This window comes from Triticum dicoccoides, chromosome 6B (assembly GCF_002162155.2).
Source record: "Triticum dicoccoides isolate Atlit2015 ecotype Zavitan chromosome 6B, WEW_v2.0, whole genome shotgun sequence".
In the NCBI taxonomy this organism is placed as follows: domain Eukaryota; kingdom Viridiplantae; phylum Streptophyta; class Magnoliopsida; order Poales; family Poaceae; genus Triticum; species Triticum dicoccoides.
In genome coordinates this window covers 487,850,773-487,858,944 of record NC_041391.1, presented here as the reverse complement: position 1 = coordinate 487,858,944, position 8,172 = coordinate 487,850,773, and the positions used below count along the sequence as shown (strand labels likewise).

The 8,172-nt window shown below is 48.9% G+C and overlaps 2 protein-coding genes across 2 annotated transcripts; one reads left to right on the top strand and one right to left on the bottom strand.

Annotated features, from left to right (window-relative positions):
* Positions 1 to 558: 558 nt before the first annotated feature.
* On the top strand, positions 559 to 2,557 carry LOC119323091 (purine-uracil permease NCS1-like). Its single transcript, XM_037596667.1, has one exon. It carries the CDS (start codon positions 617 to 619, stop codon positions 2,237 to 2,239), a length of 1,623 nt encoding a protein of 540 aa, XP_037452564.1. The 5' UTR covers positions 559 to 616; the 3' UTR covers positions 2,240 to 2,557.
* A 147-nt stretch (positions 2,558 to 2,704) lies between these two features.
* Positions 2,705 to 5,972, bottom strand: LOC119323093 (transmembrane protein 208-like). Its single transcript, XM_037596668.1, has 5 exons — positions 5,811 to 5,972; positions 5,032 to 5,231; positions 4,597 to 4,681; positions 3,199 to 3,267; positions 2,705 to 3,111 (listed from the first exon to the last, which is right to left on the bottom strand). The coding sequence occupies exons 1-5, from the start codon at positions 5,892 to 5,894 to the stop codon at positions 3,019 to 3,021; spliced, it is 531 nt and encodes a 176-aa protein (XP_037452565.1). The 5' UTR covers positions 5,895 to 5,972; the 3' UTR covers positions 2,705 to 3,018.
* Positions 5,973 to 8,172: the final 2,200 nt, after the last annotated feature.

Sequence of the window (8,172 nt, the reverse complement as noted above, 5' to 3'; positions counted from 1 at the left end):
ACGTGGTTAACTGGTTATGGACTTGCGTACTCATATGGTACACTCATAGTCGTTGGTCATGTCATAACCTCTACTTTACCTCCGCTATAAACAATGCTCAAGTTGAGTGCTCCGTCCAATTATGCGTCGATGGCAGCTTGGACGAGATCAGCTCCTAAACTAAAACTGGCCTGGCCTATCATCACATGGCCCTAACATGCTGTAGATGACGGACTGCAGAGTTCTGGCTTTCTTATAGCATCATCAACCCAACAAATCACCATCACACCAAATTGTATCTCCCAACACGCCAGATCCCCGGGCGTCACCTTCCCGATCACTTCCTCCACTGCATCTAAAAAGTGTTTAATATTGTGCACCTGATCAATCCACTGCCGTCCATTCCTCATCGGACGGTTCAGCTCACTCTTGGACTGCGAGGAACCATGGCAGCCGAGCGCCAACAGAATCTGATCTCGCTGTCGAGGGTTGCGGGCCCGGCTGCACAGTCACCCGTGGTGCAACCCGCCAAGCAACAAGATCCCCCCTATCGTTTCATGCCTCCAACGAAGCTCCAACAAGTCAAGAGCTCTCTCTGCCCTCATCTCCTTCCCCTTCCCCTGCCCCTCCGACGACCATGGCCGTGTCCATGGCGATGTCCAGAGCTCTCGCCGTGCGCCAGCCCAACCATTTTCGCCACCGCCTCGTGTCGACGAGCTCCCAGCAGGCGTCACCGCCGCGGCCGCCTCTTCTATCCCCTCGCGGACCAAGCCTCACGCTCGCCGCGCGCCCGCGGATGCTGCCGGCGAGACCCAGGCTCTCGGGAAGCGAATCGGACCTGTCGCCGACGCCGCTCTCGGAGCGCACCATGACGGCCTGGGACCTGGCCAGCCTCTGGATCGGCCTCGTGGTCGGCGTGCCGTCCTACTACCTCGCCGGCAGCCTCGTCGACCTGGGCATGTCCGCTCTCCAGGGCGTCGCCACGGTCGCCTTCGCCAACCTAGTCGTCCTCGTCTGCCTCGTGCTCACGGCCGCGCCGGCGGTCACGCACGGGCTGCCGTTCCCGGTGCTCGCGCGCGCCACGTTCGGCGTCCGCGGGGCGCACGTACCGGCAGTCATCCGCGCCCTCGTCGGCTGCGGCTGGTTCGGCATCGAGTCCTGGATCGGGGGACGCGCCGTGTTCCTTCTCCTGCCGTCAGCCCTCAAGACGTACCAGCCGCTGCTCACGCCGGTGCCCGGCCTCGGCGCGGCGCCGCTCGAGTTCGCGTGCTTCCTGGCCTTCTGGGCCGCGCAGCTCGGCGTCATCATGAACGGCATGGAGGGCATCCGGAAGCTGGAGAGGTACTCGGCGCCGGTGCTCATCGTGCTCACCTCCGCGCTGCTCACCTGGGCATACGTGTCCGCGGGCGGCTTCGGCCGCATCCTCTCGCTGCCGCCGCGGCTGACGGGCGCCGAGTTCTGGAAGGTGTTCTTCCCGGCGCTCACGGCGAACATTGGCTTCTGGGCGACCGTGGCCATCAACATACCGGACTTCGCGCGGTACGCGCGCAGCCAAGCGGACCAGGTGCTCGGCCAGGCCGGGCTGCCGGTGTTCATGGGCATGTTCACCTTCGCGGGGCTCGCCGTGACCTCCTCCACCGAGGCCATATTCGGCCACATCATCTCCGACCCAATCGAGCTCCTGGGGCGCATCGGCGGGCCGGCGACGACGGTCCTCGCCATCTTCGGCATCAGCCTGGCGACCATCACGACCAACATCGCTGCCAACGTGGTGGCGCCGGCGAACGCGTTCGTCAGTATGAGCCCACGGAGGTTCACGTTCTCGCAGGGGGCGCTCATCACCGCGTTGCTGGGCATCGCCTGCCAGCCATGGCGGCTGCTCAGCTCCAGCGAGAGCTTCGTCTACACCTGGCTGCTCGGCTACTCGGCGCTCATGGGACCCATAGGAGGGGTCATCCTCGCCGACCACTACATTGTGAGGCGCACCGCCTTGGACGTCGACGCGCTCTACTCGGAGGAGAGGGAGAGCCCCTACTATTTCCAGGGCGGTTTCAACGTTGCCGCCATGGTGGCGATGGCGGCCGGAGTTGCGCCGATCGTGCCGGGGTTTCTTCACAAGGTTGGCGTTCTGCCGAGTGTCTCCGGTGCACTCGTCGCGGCCTATAACAATGCCTGGTTTGTGAGCTTTTTCGTCGCCGGCACCGTCTACTGCCTGCTCTGTCGCCGGAGAGGCGGTGAAGTGAAATACCAAAGCAGTTGATACTGAAGTGGGCTTGCAGAAAACCTTTGGAATTTGGAAATAAATACTTTTGAAAGTGGGTTTCTGAATGGCACGCTGAAGAAAAGAAGGCGTGTATAACACATTTACAGTTCTTGCCCATAATGAAATCGAGTAGAGCTCCCATGCAACTTACAAAGTATTCCCTCCGTTCACAAATATAAGATGTTCTAACTTTTTTCCGAATCGGATGTATGTAGTTCGTATTGAAGTATCCAAAACATCCTATATTTGTGAACAGAGGGAGTAGTATATTATAAGAAACTTAAAACAGAATTATCATTCTTATCTGTGCTGCAATGTATCTCTGAGAATCAGGCCTCGATTTAGTTCAAGAGAAGTTGTGTTTCCACTCCTTTGTATGCAATGGAAGCGAAGCACTTCCTAATGAAATTTCTAGCTACCACAAAGGCAACATATGCAGTTCGTAACAAAGACAAGCTCGAAGCCGCGAAATGACAAGATGCTCTAGCCAAGAAGAAGAAAAAGAAAATCAGTCTCAAATGTGTCACTAAGATGTCTGGGTTACCATGCCTCATTGTTGGTTTACATAACCATAAGGGTCACAAAATATACAAATACCAATGCTGGTATTCATAACTTAAAGATTAGTTGACATTTGTGCTAGCTGTCGGATCAAATGATACATGAATCATATCATTCATGTTAGCAAAATCGCCAACAGCTTGCACTCTAGTTGGACAGCTATGATATGAAAAACCAACCTACTCTTCCAAGGCATGGGGTATGTATGTGTCATATCAACGGGTCCTGGTTTTCACCATCTTCCCTCTAGATGCCTTTTTCTCCATTTTCTCCCTCTTCTTTCGAGACTTCTCATCTTCGACTTCACCCTGAAAACAGGAGGTACAATACTTATGTGTCATTTCAATAACCCTGAATGGTAACAATTGCTAACATTGGTACGTGGTCTATTTTACCTCTGAACCACCACCGAAGAATGTTCCTTTCAACAGAAAAAAGATCTTGTATCCACCGAAAGCTGGTATCTGCATATAGGAATGTATAGATAATAAGCAATATAATCAGAAGTTGACAATATTGGGGAACCCTCTTGGTAGTGTCTACAACTCTTGAGAACAGAGTAGATACTATATTCTAAATGGGTTTTCCACTCAAAAAAGTTTTCCCCTGTTGCTATACAAAGCACTTGCAAGTTTGGTGCAAAAATATGACCCATATGTATTCCACTCAAAACAGAGTGGTAAAATTTGGATAACACATTACTGCATTGACTATTCAAACTGCACTGCTGTTTTCTTTATACAGGATGCATATTTTTTGCACAAAACAATTCAAGTATATATAAATTATAGCATGAAGTGTGCCCATGATTTTAAAAAATTGAAATGTTGTGGATTGGGAAAATTGCGTGAAAGCACAAATAATAGAAGTAACTAGTCAGATGTCTATTTAGTGAAGAAACACTAAAGCCTGCTTTACCCCGAGATGTAAGTTGTCTGCAAGTGTCGAGATATATATAGAACAAAACTTGCAACATGTACCGATAGGTGAAGGTAATTTACATTGATCATTGTGACAGCCCCGTTATTTGGGCCGGCCACATACTACGTAACTAACCACTTGCATTTTTCAGAAATCATGCGACATGGTTAGTTCCCTTGGAACCCTTGGCAATATATATTGATGGTGCTCTATCTTCACTAAGCAATGGAGACTATTATCGCATATGTGCTCATGCATACAGCCAACAATGGGCTGCAGTTGGACCAAATTCTAACTGGACTGGGTTGTGACAATCTTTCAGTTCAGCTGCCATATATTGCAACACTAGTTGCAAACTTGACAAAACAATCCTAAGAATGAACCAGTAGTGGAAGCTAAAGTCATACGCAACAATAATAGTACATAGCTGTCGTCTGTCTAACGAAAAGGATCAAGAATGATAAATTATTTCCATCCAAGGTCCATCTTGTAAGATACTGCTCCCTACGACTCCAAAAGGAGGGTGTGCATACTTTTCGAGATTTAACTTTGACCATCAATTAGACAAATAATATACAAGTCATGTAACTTAAAATTATGCCATTGGAAAAATTCTTTCAAATACGAATTTAATGGTATAATGACATGTAACCCACATTTTATTGGTTAAATTCACACCAAACTTGAATCTTGAAAAGCGTGTGCACCTTATTTTTGGAGTCGGGATTACACAATAAGCAGGCTTTTGTACCATATATTTAATATGCTCTTTATTAAGAAAAAGGAACCTTAGGGTGATTTTAGCAGGACAGCAATGAATTGCTATGGTAAACAAGAATACAGTATGAAGTCCCAGGTCGTGCATATCTTACCACCAGATATGTCCACCAAAATTTTCCAGAAATAATGGACGTAAGCTGCACAAATGCTGTGATGTATATCACATCCTCTATATATCTGCAGGAAAAGATACAGAAAACAGTTTGTAACTGGGTTATAGGAAATAAAAGAAGCACCGCATATACAAGTTCACATAATCCTCCAGTGAAAAAATAGCAATTTCTCAACTTCTCATTTTTTCCAACTATGTTAGCTTGAAAAACGATCTTATATTGTGGGACGGAGGGAGTAGTTATCAATGTACATTTAAAGTTGGTACTGTACATTATTTGTAAGGAAGCTGACAGCCATAGACTATCCCCGCAAAAAAAAAAGACAGCCATAGACTATGTAATCCTCTAATCAGTGATTTGTCATCAAGTTCAATGATCAAAAGCTAAGTATTACACCATCATGCAGTTCCTTACTCAGAAAGCCCACCAGTGGCCAAGTCATAACCCGAACTCAGAAGTTCACGATTGTCCGCGTCAGAATATTCGGGCTTTGTCATACTAGAGAGTTGCTTGTATGAAAGAAAGTATGCAGCAGATGTCACCACGAGGCCAATCCAATGCTTCCAGGTGAAAGAAGAGTACATTACAGCCATCCTCACTACTATGTAAATAACCTGCAAAGAAGCAAAAGTTACACATGAACAGATGAACTAGTCCTCGAACTCAAAATGGCTAAATCTGTCAGATAGTTAGTAAAATTATATAACTAGATTAGATGATGGTATACATCCAGAAATACACCTTGTAGCTCTTACATGTGGTTCAACAAATGTAATTCACAGAAGGACGCTACAAAGTCTCGGCAGGCCATTAAACAAAACTAAACAAGGCAGCGCAGGAGATTCCTTGAATAAAATTAAGCCATCTCTCAGCAGAGCGCTCCTCCCTCCTACTGGATTTTTACTTCCCAACACCACATACTGGCATGCAAGGTTCAATTCTACGCCTTCGAAAAAGAGACGGAATGGACACGGACTACTACTCCAGTGTGCAGACTACAGAGTACAGACGATTGCTCCAGGCCAGATGAGCTAATCTGGTCCTAAGTAGGCTTCACCGGAATCACTACGGCAAGCTCAAAATCAGTCGAACTCCGTCAAATACAAAGTATCGAGCAGCAACGATCTACGAAAGTCCCAAGTAATTCACGGATCTGAGGGGGGCGGAAGGGAGAATCGAAGGGGGCCGCTCACGTTGGACACGAGGATTATGCGCCAGAGGAGATCCATGCGCTTCCTGTTCCTCTCCACAATCTTCTTGGATCCCTGGTTCGCCATGGCCGAGCTGCACGAGATCCTTTCCTTCTCTCCCTCGTCGTCGTTGGGTTTCTCTCTTCCGGTGTGTAATTTCTCTGTCGAGTCAATCTTCGATATTAACAACAATAATATTAGGGAACTGGGCTGACTCTAACCGGGCTTGGATCCACCTGGGCTTTTCGGCCCAGTACCATATACAGTAGAGTATAGTTTTTCCCCAAGATGTGGCCAATCGGATCAAAATCAATGGAAACGACCCTCAAAAAAAAAATCAACGGAAACGCTAACGCGGACACGTATGGGCGTTCCCCAACTCGCCTACACTCCTGAATCGTCGTTCACTGTCTTTTGCATGAATCTTGATATGAAAAGATGGATTTGGTGTGCCACGTAGGACGGGGTTGGTGTGTGGGCGTTGGAGAGTTTGCCCACACGCCCGCACCACACTGTTTGCCAGCTGCGCTGTGTGGGCGAACTAGTTTCTGCCCACACAGGCACCACCTGCTTTTCGCCAACACGACACTCCTATGTTGTGGATGGCAACTGCAGTTACGCGAACGTGACAACTAGGTAAACACACATGGCAACTGTGATTCTTTGCTAGACGGCAACTGCAGTTGCGCGTACGTGGCAACCAGATAAACACACATGGCAACTGTGATTAACAATACATGTCAGCTATGGTTGGACCACACGTGGCAACTAGGTAAACACACATGGCAACTATTGTTTGACCATATATGGCAAGTAGTTAATCACACACGGCAATTACGGTTTGATTACACGTGACAACTACCATAAATTAGACATGGCAACTATAGTTAACCAAAACAAATAAAGTTGTTATGCCTTTACAACTACACTTGTCATCCCGGATAACTGCATCTGCCAATCAGGATGGCAACTAAATCGTCATCCCGCGGGGTACCTAACGTAGCTGCGCCAAGACGTGCAGGCATTTTTGCTTCGTGCCACACGCGCAGGGTGAAGATGACTAGTACTTGTTGGGCGTGTGGCACGAAGTAGCCGCGCCCACACATGTGGGCAATTCTAATGTCCGTCCACACACAGTCCGTGTGGGCTGCCTCTTGCTCACATCATACACGGTATGTGGGCGCATGTCGAATATACCACAAGTGTGGTGGATATCGGCGTCCAAAATCAAATGTTGGAGCTGTCCATAGGCTACTACTATCTGACTTGGTTTCATCCGATTGTAATCCTGCCTACACTTTGGATGTTCCCAAAACCGGTTATTCAACCCCCTCAGGTATGTAAAACCGAATAAATATTTCCCAGAGAGGTTTTGGACATAATTTGAGGTGGTTTTGTCTTTAACCGTACTGAGTACTGACTGATCATGCTGATGTGGCATTGCATGCTGAGTTGGTAAAAAAATCCCAAGTGGCCTACGCCCCCATCGCTCTCGTGGCAAGACACCACCGACCTCCTCCCTGCACCACCCTACCTCCGCCTGAGCTTTGTCCCTTGATGAAGTCACCTATTATAGATAGGGTCAAGGACCCATCATTTGAGGCCCACATGGGGCCCATCACCACCTTGGGTAGGTCCCTGGACTATGTCGGCATTCGTATGCAACTATGCATACATCAAGAAGTCCATTCGGACGGCTCGCCGGCACTAGGACGACCACCCGCCACTCGGCTGACGAACCACCACTCGGACCAAGGAGGCAAGCGGGTGACGTGGGAGCTGCAACGGTCGAGGAATCCTAAGTCATCTATTAAACAGAGTCGTGGCTACCGTTACCTGTAACTGCCGTAGTAGAGGTTCATTACACCTGTAACTGACACATTCAGTGTCATTTAATGCCTAAGCGACATGGAGGATGTGGGGCTGTGGCGCACTCTATATAAGCCGCATCCCCTCCATAACCGAGCACGAGCAACCTTGGTAACCATACCTATCAAATCAAAGCAAGCCTTAGGGCACGAGACATAGGGCTTTTACCTCCACTGAGAGGGGACTAAACTCGTCAAACACCGAGTGTTACACCTGCACCGTAGCTAGGTTCGGCCCCTTATTCGTACCCCCAGTACTCATTGTCAGGATTGTAACCCCGACAGTTGGCGCCCATGGTGGGGCTAGGCATCTAGCAAAGTCTCACGGTGTAGGTGGAATTCTTCATCATCATGTCAGTCGGCGGCTAAATCCGTTTCAGGGCACTCTCCTTCATCGCCGACGACCCAGCGTGGCTTCGCGAGGCCCCTCTGGATGTGGAGCCACTGCCCGTTCGCGGCGCGGCGCATTTCTACGCATCATCCTACAGATTCCTTCT